At 41.1% G+C, this 15,053-nt stretch overlaps 2 protein-coding genes across 6 annotated transcripts in view; both read right to left on the bottom strand.

Moving 5' to 3' along the window:
* Positions 1-2,767: 2,767 nt before the first annotated feature.
* LOC112461526 (host cell factor) lies at positions 2,768-13,231 on the bottom strand. 4 transcript variants are annotated; one of them, XM_025026788.1, is made up of 9 exons: positions 11,879-13,231; positions 9,699-10,406; positions 9,307-9,458; positions 7,714-9,231; positions 7,447-7,630; positions 6,039-7,366; positions 5,727-5,954; positions 5,266-5,644; positions 2,768-5,190 (listed from the first exon to the last, which is right to left on the bottom strand). In XM_025026788.1, exons 1-9 carry the CDS (start codon positions 12,036-12,038, stop codon positions 5,060-5,062), a joined length of 4,788 nt encoding a protein of 1,595 aa, XP_024882556.1. In that variant the 5' UTR covers positions 12,039-13,231; the 3' UTR covers positions 2,768-5,059. The 4 variants fall into 4 exon arrangements, with proteins under 4 accessions (XP_024882556.1, XP_024882557.1, XP_024882558.1 ...); XM_025026789.1 differs by having other exon boundaries at positions 2,768-5,187; XM_025026790.1 differs by having other exon boundaries at positions 9,313-9,458; positions 11,879-13,230.
* Positions 13,232-14,078: 847 nt separating this feature from the next.
* LOC112461542 (coatomer subunit alpha) overlaps positions 14,079-15,053 on the bottom strand; it is an 8,058-nt gene continuing 7,083 nt past the window's right edge. The window contains exons 6-7 of one of the 2 annotated variants that reach the window (XM_025026820.1): positions 14,606-15,028; positions 14,079-14,523 (exon numbers count right to left, since the gene is read on the bottom strand). In XM_025026820.1, coding sequence (XP_024882588.1) covers positions 14,320-14,523; positions 14,606-15,028 — 627 coding nt within the window. In that variant the 3' untranslated portion in view covers positions 14,079-14,319. Of the gene's footprint in view, positions 14,524-14,605; positions 15,046-15,053 lie in introns of both variants that reach the window. The other variant, XM_025026821.1, reaches the window with a different exon arrangement.

Below are 15,053 nucleotides of genomic sequence, written 5' to 3'. Positions count from 1 at the left end.
AGGACATATTTAATTTATTCGTGTTTGATTTTATTTTTTCGCTAATAATTACATCTTACATAATAATTAAAATTACACAATTGAATGATCCTAATTAAATTATACAGTTCAAGTAAATCAAGTCGTAATCATTATTAAAAATTAATAAATGTATCAGGGCGCAATGTATATTATTCTTTTCTTCCAAGCGGAAAACGATCACCACTTTCGGAACATCCGGTATTATTATTTTATTCATAGCGATGCACTTTGTATTGATACTTCGTAACGCGTTGGAATCGCGTGAAGGCTGTTTCGAAAGTGAACGAACCGATTGCATGCGCATCGTTTTCTTTTATCGTCTTTCACCATCTTTACTTTACAATATACTCGGCTATATATTCGAAGAGAAATAAAATATATCGTAAATTTAATGGCTTTTCCTGTATTTTTAGCGTTATTGCGTGTCAAGTGCCAGACGCTGGGATCGTTTAAGGATCACTTGTCGTAATCCGTATTTTTCAAACTTGATTATACCGATACTTCTGGGAAACATGAGCCGAGGTCGTTACATTATCCTTATTTGTCTGCGCCGAGGAAGAGACCGATTTACCTGATCGAAATAATCGCAAGACGTAGTTATAGGTAAATCGAATGGCAAAGATTTAAAGTAACTTAATTTAATTTTAATTTTGAAAACACATGGTTCATATCGTGACAGACGAGTGATTTGATCTTTTTGACAAATTTTTTTTAAGTGAAAGTCCGCGAATTGAAAGCAAACGTACTTGCTATCGACAAATTCAATTTCTTTTTGAAATGATTTATTGTCAGTGATCGGTAGCACTCGTGCTACACACGCAATTGTAAAAATTGCGACGCATTTACAGTGAGAGTGTGCACATTGTGGTATTAAATTCGTGCAATAAAAGCGACGGTATTTCCTGTCTAGACTCTGCAGTTGGAAAATATTGCACTAATCAGTTCTAAAAATAATCTGCGAAGCCATCGTGTTAGAGAAACAAATAGATATTTGATGTCTCTTCCATATAGATGTAAAAATGACTCATCAATGAAAAAGCAATTCGCTCTTAGGCTAACCATGCGTCTTAATTCTCCTGTTGTCAATCGCAGACCCTACTTAATAATGTCGTATTAATTAACTTACAACGCAACATACATTTTTAAATAGTACGAATATTTTTTATGCTCTTATATTAAGAAGATATAAAAAACGACGTAAAAAATATATCGGATATAGAGATTCTTTTTCATTTCGAATGCTACCGATTCTCTAACGTTATTGTTTTGCATTTTCATCGTTATACAACGGAAAACTGGAAAGGCAAGCATGGAACGGGACCTTTATACAAATACAATTTTCAGTGTACAATTATAGTGTTAATCAAAGATTTTTCTTTCACACGTACATCGGGTCTGCGATTAGGCACGCTAATTCCATAAATACAGCGATATCCGTGATATTATCTAACGTGAAGGACTTATTTACAGTGTGATTCAATGTAAATCCTTAGAAGACGTGTACGAGAGAGAAAGGACGTAATTAACAATTACAATCTTCGCTTCCTTACTTTTAACTCGTTACGTATATTCGATTTCATATACGTATCCTCTTACAATTCCTCTCGCACGCATCATTCCAATTTACACAGTTGTGGCTTATTATAAAACGGTATAGTTATATACTCATTATTACATATTGCGAAACTTTCGTCGTGTGATGTATTATTATAAATTGATTAGATACTCAGAAGTATACTAATCTTGTCCGGCGACATGTGTACATCGAACCAGGGGATCCTTATCAAAAAATACAAATCCGCTTAATATCATTGCAGGTTTCATGCAGTGAAATATCATCCATTTAGCACACATTATCTACGACGCGCCAAATTATATCCGTCATCGTCGAAATATTATCGCAACCTCTCATTATCCTATTATATCGCGCATAAATCACTTTCACCGTAATCTCCTCGTCGGTATTTTACTATTTTCTCGTACTAACCATGCGCATCTTTAAATATACGATTAAGGTTTAGTATAGAAAAAGGATTTATAGGAAAATGATGGTCCGAAACTGACATTGAATCTTTTGGTCTCTCGTACAGCAGATTAGTTTAGATTGAGAATCTTTTCAATCGGTAAGTATACAAAAATAAGATATGGTAGATAAATAAATTATGTATTTGTCAATCAGTATCCTTCAATAAAATATAAATGGCGACAATTAAAAAAAGAATTTATCTTGATAATAAAAAAAATTAATTTAGAGACGATATCTAAATTATTAAAGATTTAATTAACTTTGCTCAACTTAATATGCGTTGTCTATCGCATGATTTTTTAAATTATTGATATCGAAAGTAAATGTAATGATTCTATTCTTTTTCATTCTTAATTTATGACAGTTCTGCTCGATTGTGATCGAATAAAATGAGACAGGAATTAAATGAACATGTATGCTTTCGTTACTGCCAAACAAGACGTTATTTTTCGAAAAGATAACACGTTGAAATATTCCGAGGCTACACCAATAACTGTAATAATAATTTTGTTACGTGTCTTTTATTATATTTCCTTTGTCATCGCTGTTAATAATTTTCGGTATTTTTAAACTCAAAGAAAAAACAAAGTACAAAACTTGCAAATTCATAAAAAGATGTTTTAGTGTATGCATGGAAAATTATTAAAGTCAAAGTGCTCACAATTACACTCTTTCATACGTATAAAGCACAAAAAGTGTAATGAAGGTAAAAATTGTATATTGTATAAGAAATTTATCTATATTTATTTGCACGACATACTTCGGTGAAGAGTATAAATGCAGTGGTAGCAGGCGATTTACAAAGAAAGGGATACCGGTGAGACGCGTGGTGGTAGTGACAATTCCAAGATCTTTTTATGCACAAGGCTTGTGTACACAGATACAGATTAGTGTCATCTCCTGTTAACAAAATATACAAATAAAATTATACAGAAGATAACTTCTTGTTGATCATTAATAGTACCGAGACAGTCGTTCCTCTTTTCTCTCGTTTTTTAGAGGATCAACAAGAAGAACCTTATTAAAACAATGCATTTGAAAGTATATACCATTTAGTTATCCCATTTATATTATCATGTATTATCTTCATCTGTATTTCCAGGCAATGCTTCTAAGAATGTCGGGTATAAGAACCCATGTAAAGGGATAAACAATTGCAATTGTACATTTAATGTAAAGTTCATTGGTACCACGAGAGTAATCTCGTGGTTGGAGATAATCTTTCTATAATATACAGATTTCCTAGTAAAGTAAACTTTGTAAACGCAAAACTTTAATATAACAGATTGAGCGTTTGGAACGCTGTGTTAGTAGATATGGTGTTCTACCTTGCTTATGCTATAAATGGATAACGAAAAGCATATGTATATGGATAATCTAAAATAAAAATATGCGCTTAAATTATTGCAGCTTCAACGTAGCTCCAAAGTCAATTGAGAGAAGCGAGACTGCCGACAGCTTCTGTAATCAACTTTTTTCGATTGATTCGAAAAGCTTATACAGTATTTTGATTAAAATATAATATTATGTTCAAAGAAAGTGTGGAGTGTTACATATCTCCCTTTAATGTGACAACGTATGTTTCTCTCTTACCTTTCCTTCGCACATTAATCTTCCAATTATTTGCTATTTACTTGCCTTAGCACTATAAAAGATTAGAATTTATGTTAAGGACATACAGCCTACCGTTATTCAGATATATCAATATTCAAACCATTGTTTCGTTGCTGTCTAAAAATATCCTTAACTTTCCATGGAGTTTTCTTTTATCCACTAAAATATCAATAACCATCCTAGTGCCCGATCCTTAGAGATATTCATTAATTTTACATGTAGTAATTCATTTAATATATATATTATACAAAATATCTCTGCATCGTTGCAATTGTTTGACAAAAGCATACAAAAAGTAACTTAGTATTACACATGTTTAATAGGTAATTTTACATCACGAGTTGCTTTCTAGTATCGATAACGTATTCCTGTCGCATTTGGCAGTAACAAAAGTATCGGAATAATGTGTAGCTCCGATTGTCACGTTTAAAACTGGATCGATGACACAATAAAAGCTTCTCTTACTATGTAAAACTGAAACATAAACGAGCAGATTGAAATAGGAGACTAATTAAGGTTAGACAATATATATATATCTCCCAATTATTCTACCTTATCAAAAAGTATTTATTTTATTACCTCAGAATATGATAAACACATTTTTCTCAGTGCAAGAATTTTTATGTACACTAAATAACCTACATCTCAAAAGCGAGCTTTCTCCGCGTACAGTAGTGAATGCAAAAAGAATTGCAGATACTCCGTTAATGATAAATATATTATAAAGAATTTAGATGTTTAAAATAGATCTTTCTCGAATCTATATATATATATATGTATAATCGTTTAAACAAATATGTAAAATATCGAATATGAATCCTGTTCGGTTATTCATTCCCATATAACACCTCATACTCGTCAAACTAATCGGTTGTCAGATAACGAGGAAATCATAAAAGCGCGAACGTGTCAATCGTGATTTTACGTGATGCAAGTATGAGCATTTAGATGCGATATGTCGTACCGTCCGTTAGAAAACGCTATAAACATGGAAAAACTTACTTAACTGCAAAAAAATAACCATGTCGCCATTTATTAACGGTACTTTTTACAAAGAAGATTCTCGCGCACTCTTACGAAAAAATGGGATGACAGTGAGTAAGAAACACGGTACATAAAGTTGACGTTCACATACTGAACACTAAAAATACTTTTCTTCCCCAATTCTTACACATAGACTTAAGTCTACGGATACCTCTTTTCGCTCTATCTTTCTCTCTCCCACTTTTTCTCTCGTCGCTTCTTATCGCACGATCATGTTTTTCGTTTACTTGTTTATCACGTCGTTTAGCTGATAATACATTGATTTCATTATCGTTGTTAGGCATATAGAAATTAAATAATGAGTAGCGTTGCTCATGGGAGTTTCGGCTGTACGAGGCCAGGGAGAGAACAGGCTCACGAGAAATTATCACTAGCTGGTTCCATTTTCATTTTCTTCTGTGGGGAAGTCACTTGCGAACGTAGGTCTGTTGTATTGGCGGGTCTCTTCACTTGCGGATTATTTTTCACTGCAGTGGTTGGATCTGCTAATAATAAAGTGTTTGTTCAGGGGTGTATCCCTTTGAAAAAATCATTCAAATCAGACAAATCGCGTAACTCACCTTGCAACCACCTGACTTGAGTGGCTGGTCCATATCCCTTGTCGTTTCGTGCTGCTATTCTAAAGATTATGGCCGGTTTCGTAGTGGTGTCCACGTGAGCGGCATTAAGGGCACTATTGTTCACCGAACAAGAATTACTCGAACCGCAATAAACTCTAATAAAAGCTAATTGATTTGGATTCGACACAACTGTTTTTGGTTCTCCGTCATTGTTCAACGCGGTACTTCGCACTGCCAGGTAGACGGAATACTCGAGAATGGGTCCAACGTTGCTAGGCGGCGGTTCCCAAGAAATTTGTGCACCGTCCACGGATTTTGATATCTTTATAGCGCTCGGTGCACCCGGGAATCCCGGAAGACACGTCTTGAATGCCGCTACCTACAACGAAAATTTTATCTTTTATTTGTTGAAGAATTATCTTACTAAATAACATCGCAAGATATGGAATTGGATTTGTTACCTCGCTCCAGGCACTTCGTCCACAACTATTCACAGCGGCAACTCTAAATTTGTAGGCAGTACCGGGTTCTAACGCTATTTTAGCTCGTCCTTTAAAAACATCCATTGTCAAAGATTGCGTTATATCTAACGGCTCATCGTCAGGAAGATAATAATGTTGAACGGTAAAACTAGTTCCTTTTATCACTCCCACATCATACCATTCTGCCTCTTTTTTCTCCTCCTCGGTCTGTAAAAATATTAGTTAATGACAACGTTTGTATTTCATTTGATGTAATAGTAAACGATATACAAAATTAATAGTAGAATTTACCGGTTCATTTTTAACTTTTATCGTTGGCTCTGCCGATCCTAAAGCAGCAGTAGCCAGTGTTGTCAACGCTGTCGAATCATCTCCAGTTTCTGATCTGACATCGTTGATTTTTTCCTGTTTCTGATTTTCTCGCTTTTGAACAGCGAAGTCATCTTTTATCTCTATTTTTACGGGAGTATGTACTTTTTCCATTTCCTTTTCGAGAGGTGCGGCGACACCATTGACCGATGATACGGGCAAATCCGGCAATTTAACTTGTTCCGTAGGTGGCGTAGGTTTCGTAGATTCATCGTTCGGTTCCAATTTCATTTGGACGCTCGGTGTAACAGTGGGGACCATTACATTATCTGTCGGAGGCGATGTACTGTTATCAGTGATCGCCGGTTCATCGGTGTCATTCGATTTTACAGGAGAACTGGTTGGAAGATCAGTTTCCAGTTCTGCGGCTTCTTCTTTCATCTTTTCAACTTTAAGAGTATCGCTTTGGGGAGGATGCGATGCTTCCGTATCTTCGGTAAGTAAATCTTCAGTAATTAGCGGTTTTTCGTCCTCAGAAAACGATTTATTCTTTACATCTTTCACTTGGCTGTTCTCATCTTGCCGAGTTCCGTCAACTTCCATTGCCGAATTCGCGACGTCCGCTGAAGGCGTGTGTTCAGATGAAGCCTCCGCGGATGATTGTACTAAAGGCAACTCGGATTTTATTACGTCATTGACTATTGGTTCCTTTACCTCTTTTTCATTTGGTAACTCTGCATTGTCATCAGTTTCCATAGGTACTTCGTCACCGACTGGTGGATTATCAACATCTTCAGCTTTTTTGGTTTGACTGGTGGTGATCGATTCGGGAAGGTCGGCTGTTTTCGCTTCTTCTTCATCCTTTATGTCAATTTCCTTTTTTACGGCCGAATCCTCTGCCTGAATATTTTCAGATTCATTAACGTTTTGTTCCGTTATCGCCACCGATTCAGTGCCAGCCGATTCGCTGGCATTGTCTGAAGCTGGTTTTTCATCTACGTCCATTTTTTCTTCACCTTCCAGTAAGAGATCATCTATCGGACCATCTACTTGCGGAAGTACGAAGTTTCCGTCGCCGTCGACTTGCATCGGTTCTCCTGCACCCATCTGAGAAACTAGGGCGGCCGCTGTGGTCGCCTCGTTACCGTTACAGCTATCCTCCATTTTATCGTCGCCACCAGCACCATCATCTGTAGCTACCATGAATGATAAACCACCAGATGGTTCCTGGACTGGATCTATCAGACCAGCTTCTGCTGCCAATGCAGCTAATGCAGCATCGGTAGTAGCAGGACCGTCAGAAGTAGATGCTGAAATATCATTTTATCGTGTAAGTTAACGTTGCAACATGGCTTTTTTATGTTATATATCAAAACATAATTTTACCTACCTAGGGAGGCTGAAGGTTGTTTTTGCGAAGAAACAAACAGCATTTTGCTAGTATCTATTGAATCTGATGCGCTAGAAGTAGTTACTATGGAACTACTACTTGTTGGCAAAAGCGTTACCGTCTTTGCACTTATACCCGCAGGCATTTGTAAAGTCACTGGCTTTCCAGATACTGCTACCGCTTCCTATAATTTGATAAGCAAGTTTCAATATTTTCAATTAATATCTTGTAAAAAAAGTACATATATGTTTCTTGTTACACACTTACAGGCGTCTTTTGTATCTGCGGCACGGTAACGAGTTGATTTTTGCCAGTATTGAAGATGGTTTGCGTACCGCTCTTTGCAGCAATAGTCACTGTCTTTGGTACACCGCCTTGCCCCGGAACCGTGATAGTTAACGGCTTGCCAGCAGTTCCACCACCCATTGCCCCGGAGGAAACCACTATCATCTTGACACCCTGCTGATTCGTGACGTGATTGGTAGCTGACAACGGCAAGACGTTTACAGGAGTAGCTACGGGAGTAGCTCCTTGTCCTGCACCAGCTTGCGATGTTGTTACAGCTTGTACAGCTCTTAGACCAGAGCCTGTGGTGACCACGATGAACTGATTGGCTCTTCCGACTAGACCACTGTTTCCCGTCGGCTTAGTAATCATTATGGTTTGCTTGCCCGTAATGTTCTGTCCTTTGCTCATCGTCACTAAGTTGGATGTCTTCATAGTCGTAAGGATTTTTGATCCCGCAACCGTGTTAGGATTTACCAACCGCAATATTGTTGGTCCCTGATTGAGAGGTTTTGCGCCGGTTGCTTGGACACCTTTGCCAGGAATAAGGCTCACCTTGGGTACTGTGGCCATCATGCCTTGTCCGGTCTTCACAAGATGCACGATCTGCGGCTGACCGGGTATATTTTGGCCAGGCTTTTGCAGTATGATTTGCTTGCTCTGTTGTGGCGAGGCAGTGCGCAATACTGTGGCGCCGGGCGCGGCAAAACGTATCTGTTGACCTGGTTGAACGTTCTTCATCCTTATGGTGTTGGTTGCGGTCGCAGCTGCGACTGCAGTCTGTGGCACGATCGAGACATTGTTCATGGTAATCTTCGGGGTGGCTGCTGCTGCCGCGGCCAAAGCGGCGATTCCAGACATGGCAGCGGGCGTTTGACCAGCTGCAGTTGTAATCGTAGTAGTAGCAGTTGCAGTTGTTTGTTGTTGCTCAGTGGTAGCAGCTGCAACCGCCGTCGCTGCAGCCACTGTTGCTGTGGTAGTGACCAGAGGAGATCGGATACGTATAACGTTGCCGGTCGCGACTCTCGGGGTCATAGGACTCGAGGGCTTCTGCACCGCTTGCGACGGTACTGGTTTCTGCACGGGGCTCGCACTTTGGACTCGCAACGGAGTTGCCACTGCCGTTGCCACAGCTGTCGCTACAGATGCTCTAGCGGCAGCGGCAACAGGCGGTGTAGTCGGAGGAAGAGCAGCGACAGTAGTCACAGGCGGAGATGTGATAGGTACTGTCGCGGGAGACGCCACCATCGCAGAGGTTGTTACCGCAATAGGAGTACTGACGATAGGCGCAGTCGGCGTCGGTGCGCTCACTGAAGAGAAAGTAGCGGTCGCCGCTACCGGTGGCATGTCATACTTTTGTATTTGAAGGATATAATATTGCGCGGACGGGCTTGCTGTCCAGCTGACTTCCAACGTTTGCGTGGAAGCTCTAACCAACTGAACTCTGGAAGGTGCCGCTGGCTTACTGACTTCAAGATACCACAGATCTTTGCAACACACCTAAACCGAAAGAAGAATCATATTGTTAGCACAACAATATTTCATCTAATCGAAAGCCATGCCATCATAACTAACCCTAACCTGGTTGTTCCAAGCTTTGCGATAACCATCTCTACCAGACCATACGTAAAGTCTACTGTGTACACCAACAGCACAATGACCAGCACGAGCACGAGGAACATTTTCCTCCAAGGAATCAACGGTTAGTTGTTCCCAAGTAAGTGTTTCTAAAATAATAACATTTGATTTTAATGCTTGTTCTTGGAGAAGAACTTATTATCAAAGTTTATCCAACTGATTATTAAAATTAACAGTATAACATTTGAATAGTATACTAATCATGTATATATATATATATATATAATGATATAACAAAGTTACTCTTTTTGTTTTTCATACATATATATATATTTTTTAAAGTTTAATAATTCTAGATCATTATTAAAGAAAAAAAATGACAAACTTACCTAGATTTAAGCATGCTAGCGTGCTTGTGCATTTCCATTCTTTCTCGTGTGACGCGACTTTAACGTCATCAACGACTAATGGCACCCATCCCCCAAATACATACATTCGATGACCGATTAGGGTGGCAGTATGAAGCGACCGTGGTAGAGGGGTAAGTCCATGAACCACTGGCTTGTTCCATGTCATTGAATCAACATCGAGGAACCATAAATCACCTAGACGACAACCGCTCATACCACCATATATCACCAGCCAAGATTTGCCTGTGGTACGATCAGTGTACGCCACTCCAGTATGGGATTCTCTAGGAGGTGGCGCGTGTCCGTGCGTTTGCGGCACATCCCAGGCTGTTTGGCCATTAGGAAGGAGTTCGAGCGTGTACAAATCGTTTAAATATCTCGGAATATTACTTTTCGGATCGTCACTTTCATTCGCCAGACCCCCGAAAAGGAAGACCCTATTACCAATGAGGGTGAAACTATGCCCTAATCGTGGGCACGGCGGGGGCTCGTGCTTAGGTGGCTTTGGCCTCAAACGCTTCCATTCCCACCGACTCGCTTGTAATTCATACAGCTCGTTAGAATATTTGCCATACTCTACCATTCCACCGAAGACAAAAATACGTGTGCCATCGACAACAAAGCCATATGCTGCACAACCTGGCGGAATGTCTCCCTTTGTAGATGGCACGAACCATTGATTCGTTGCTGCAAAGATATACCTTATATAAATATCTTGATGCAAAATTAGATGCAATATTTATATGCATAGAGAGTTATACTTTTCTATCTTATATAAATAATGTTTTAATGCAATGCAAAGTGCAAAAAATTCTTTTCTCCTGTTTTGATTATTAGTCTATCAATATATGATATATATTCATAAGTATAAAAGATATGTAAAAGATAATATTAATTCGTTATATATAAATACATGTTATTTTACATTTTTATACATTATTATACATAATTATACAAGTATTTCATGAAAGTAATTTAATCAAGAAAAATTGTATCTAATTTAAATAAAATGTATGTCAATGTCTCTTGATAACATTAATTTAATATGCATAATTTAATGCATAATAAGAAATTTGCATACGTGAGATATCTTTTCAACTCTATAAACATTTTGTAATTAAAACATGTGATTTTGTTTCGGTAATAAATTTTTAATGAAACATAAAGCAGGATTCATCGTTTTTGATAAGATTATCTTTACGTCAATGGTTGGAATCTTGAGATTAACAAACAATAAGGATCTGCTCTTTCCAACTGCGCTATTCGAGCGTTGCATCTCTTTTCCCTTTCTCTCTGATGTTTAGATACGTGCTAATCTCATTTTAAATAATGCAGAAAGTGCAATGTAGTACAGCGGTAAGAAACAATAAATCTGACGAGTTATTTTTAGTCGCAGTCCATTGTATTCTGAACTCGGGAAAAAATTCGTTCGAGCGACGAAGGAAAAATGGGGAAAGAGATAAGTCGAGAAAATGCACGCGCATGCAGCTACGAGGAAGAGACCATATGCATTCCGGCTGTTACCATGGCGAGCTCGTGCGCGAGGCCAAACATTTCGAAATCGGGCTCGAAATGCGCGCAGCTACGCGCGCCGGCGCACGTCGGTCGGCGACGTAGCGCGAGAAAGATAATAATGTACGTGCGGGAGGCGGACGAAGGGCGGAGAGAAGGAACGAGAACGAAAGGAAAAAGGAGAAAGAAAAGGCGGAGGAGCGCGAACGTGGAATGACGGGAAACTCGGCGCGGTGCATCGTGGCGGGGCCGGGGGGAGGGGGGGACGCGGGCGGAGCGAGGGAGGGGGCTCGTTGGAGACAGCAATGGCCGCTCCCGCGCGTATAAACATGTAGAATGACAGACCGCGACGATTTCGCGGGTCTGTCGGGGCCCGAGCGCTCGTCTCGCGGGCGCGAGGACGCCGCGCGATCGGGCCCGACGGCGAACGCCGGGCCCGGTCGCCGGGCGTCCCGCACGGGACGCGGAATCGGCGCGTTCGGCCCCGGATCCGGCCGGTCACCGTCTTGTCAACGTATGCCGCCATATTGGTTCGCGGGAATCGCCAGGTACGGCGCGGCGCACGGCAAGGCAAGGGACGCACGGCACGGCCACGGCGGCGGTGGCGGCGTAACACACACGAGTACGCTCGAGCGGCGTTAACTCACCCGTGTTGTACACATGTAACTCGTCGACGATGCCCTCGTTCCCGCCGCCGAAAACAACCATGAGATCCTTGATGGCGACCGCCCGGTGGCCATGCCTGGGTCGCGGCTGGGGCCCGGTCGGATTCGCGATCCGCTTCCACTTTAGCATGGGTGCCGCCATGATGACCGTCGATCACATCATTTTTTCATCCCGCGCGATTGTCCTTACACCACCAGCATCACCACCGTCGTTTTCGTCGTTGTTGATGTCGTTATACTGTCGTCGCCGACCACTCGACCAGTCGACCGTAGAGCGCGACGCTCGGCGAACGTACGCGGGCGTCCCCTCCTTTATCACAGAAACCGCGGCCCGTGTTTGTCCGTCGCGACGGCCGTCGTCGACGACCAAGGCGATCCTCGAAAGTCTCTCGACACTCGCGCAAAATTCACCGCTTCCGCGGGCCGCTCGAGCCGCGCCGTTCTCGAGGCCGGACGTCCCGATTCTAACCTCTCTAAGGGCGCCGTTTCACAGCGGCGGCGGCGAGCTCCTCCCGCACGCACTCGTATCTGCTCGGAACACGGTGCCGAGACGTCTCTCGAGCCGGCGATCGGCAACAGCGGGGCCGTCTCGCTCGTTGGCGCGCGCACGCGTTCCTCCGCACCTTCGATTCGCGAGAAAAGTCGGAAAGCAACTCCGGAGGCGCCGAGACTCGCCGCTACGAGAACGGCGTGTGTATGTGTGTCCCAGCGGCGCGCAACACGTACACACGTACAGAGAGGCGACGCGCGCCGTGTGCGTGCACGTCCGTATTTACGTATACGCGGTGTTTACGGCCACCGACAACGTGGACGCTAGAGCGTCGATTCAGCGACGCGCCGCGACCCGGGCGGATACGCGCTCGCGACGCCGTCCGCTCATATCGCGGCGATATCGACTTGGCGGATTCGATAATCTCGAGATTAATCGGCGGCGCGCGGCGTCGTCGACGTCGATTCGGGCGGGGGGCACGGGAGAAGGGAAGGCGCTTCTCGGTGCGCGCGCGCGCGATTCTCGGTCTCTCTCTCGCCTCCTCACCCGCTGCCGTCGCCTCCGTGTCCTCTCGCGGTGAAACCTGCGTCAAAACGAACGAAAAACGGCGCGGCAAGATATCACTGTGGCACGATCGAGCGACGCTGAGCGAAGCGACGAGTATCCGCGACCTGACGCTCGTGACGAGCGAGACGCGACGACCGGCCACTGGCGGCGAGCGATTCCGTCGTACTTATCGGGGAAACGGCCGGAATATTCGGTAGCTCGATGGCGCGCACGAGCGGTCTTCGCGGACCTCGTCCACCATTGCACACAACGCGTCGGTAACGAGCGGTAACAAGCGCATTGCCAACTGACGTACTGACGCCGCTCGCCGCTCCGCGGGGAAATGCAACTGCAACGCTCGAGCGATCAATCGACTGACTTCCTCGATTCTTCCCGTAGGAAGATCGATTGTCGTTTCTCTCATTCGATTAGTCCAATACGAGGGTAGAAATTCGTCACTGACGTAAGAATAGAAAATTCGACCAATCACATGTCCAGATAATTTTACGATGGAGTCAAATTGTCCAGAAAATTACTATTGGTCATTTATCCAAGAAAAATCATGTCTTTCTTTTTTCTAATATATCTTTGTAAATATTAGAAGTAAATATAAATATGTGATGGAGAATGAAGAAGCATTGCTAAAGTATTTAAATAATAAGATAATCGTGCATGTATATAAAAATATTGCAAGTTTGGAATAAAGGATTGTTAAATTCTAAATTTCATATACCTATATATATATATACATAATTCATTCATTTTTTAACATGTATTGACAAGTGATAAATTTATTATAAATGAAATTTAATTACAAGCTTCAGTCTTCAGTCCAACATATTCCTAACACATTTTAATCTCGCATATTGTATATCAAGGAAGTTGCCTTAATTCAACAGGAATCTGTAAGATTTTATGTGTAAATATTGCACTTCTTATACAAATATCGTTTATTTTTTTTATAAGTCATCCTAGTTTAAGAGTCATCATCTTTTATAACGTATATTAAATTTTATGTCCACTTTTGACAATATATAATAAAGCAGAGTTAGAGTTGCAAGTGCAATGCTGCAAGTTAAGATAGAAATTTTAGAAATATACAAAAAGAATTGTAACGTATATATTCAATTAATAGGCAACACTTGATTTGAAGAATGTTCAAGATTAATCTCTATTCATTTCACGGAATGCTAAAGTACAACTACTTTTGTTAGAATTATTTTTTGCTTATTTTGATCATACACCTCTAATTCAAAATTATTACAATTGTATATCTAGCATCTTAAAATTAAAGAAAACTGTATATTTCTTAAGCTTAAGATAAATAATCTTTCAATTTTTCCGATTGAATGAAAGTTCACAAATTGATAACAATATAAATGGAATATTATTGTTCTTTGCCTATCAAAGCGACTTCACATATTTTGCATACTGTTTCTTTAAACTGCGGATTATAACTAGCACCGCATAAGGGACACTTTACTTCTGGTTTTCCTTTGTAAATAGGTGTAAACGTGCTTGCGCACAATGAAAATGGATTATGTTCGTCATACGCTAGTTTATGCTCGTCGACAGGATTCTTGTCACAAGACTGAAAAAGAATAAATCAAAATTTTCATTCATGAATATTAATCATTTATATAAATATTAATTTACGATAAAAATAAAATTACCTGTAATAGGACCCGAATTTTTTGCGCAAGTTCTGGATTTGGTCCGAGCTCGAGTAATCTTCTCGCGAACGAAGCGGCGGTTTTGTAATTCTTCAATTTGTAGAACAAATTCACCGCTACTTGAAGAGTAAGAATCTGATGTACAGGTTGTAGATTACAGTGCGTGAAGTAAGCTGCCATTTCGCAAATCCTTTTCTGTTCTACTAACGTGGCTCTCGGCAAATTTTTACGCTCAGTTTCCATCTTTAAACCTAAGATATACTCGCGACAAATCTGAATTAGTTGTTGAGCTTCCGCAATATCTTGCTTGGTGTCGACAACGAGTAACGGTACACTTAGCAAGATACTCTGCAGTTTTTCTATCGCCTTGGAAAACTTTCCATTGGTCGTCAATTGATAGCACGCTTGAAGACGCTGAACTAGCTCGGCAAGGTGTAGTCCTACCGCA

The sequence above is a fragment of the Temnothorax curvispinosus genome, unplaced genomic scaffold, assembly GCF_003070985.1.
Source record: "Temnothorax curvispinosus isolate PA1 unplaced genomic scaffold, ASM307098v1 QBEX01011515.1, whole genome shotgun sequence".
NCBI classification, from domain to species: domain Eukaryota; kingdom Metazoa; phylum Arthropoda; class Insecta; order Hymenoptera; family Formicidae; genus Temnothorax; species Temnothorax curvispinosus.
Note: the sequence above shows the minus strand (reverse complement) of the source record. Positions and strands in the feature narration are given on the sequence as shown.

Coding starts and splice junctions, on each gene's coding strand:
- LOC112461526 (XM_025026788.1), bottom strand. CDS start 12,038: ATGGCGGCACCCATGCTAAAGTGGAAGCGGATCGCGAATCCGACCGGG. Junction 7,367..7,446: donor ACAACCTTCAGCCTCCCTAG/GTAGGTAAAATT, acceptor ATGATATTTCAG/CATCTACTTCTGACGGTCCT. Junction 5,645..5,726: donor GACGAAGTGCCTGGAGCGAG/GTAACAAATCCA, acceptor TTTTCGTTGTAG/GTAGCGGCATTCAAGACGTG.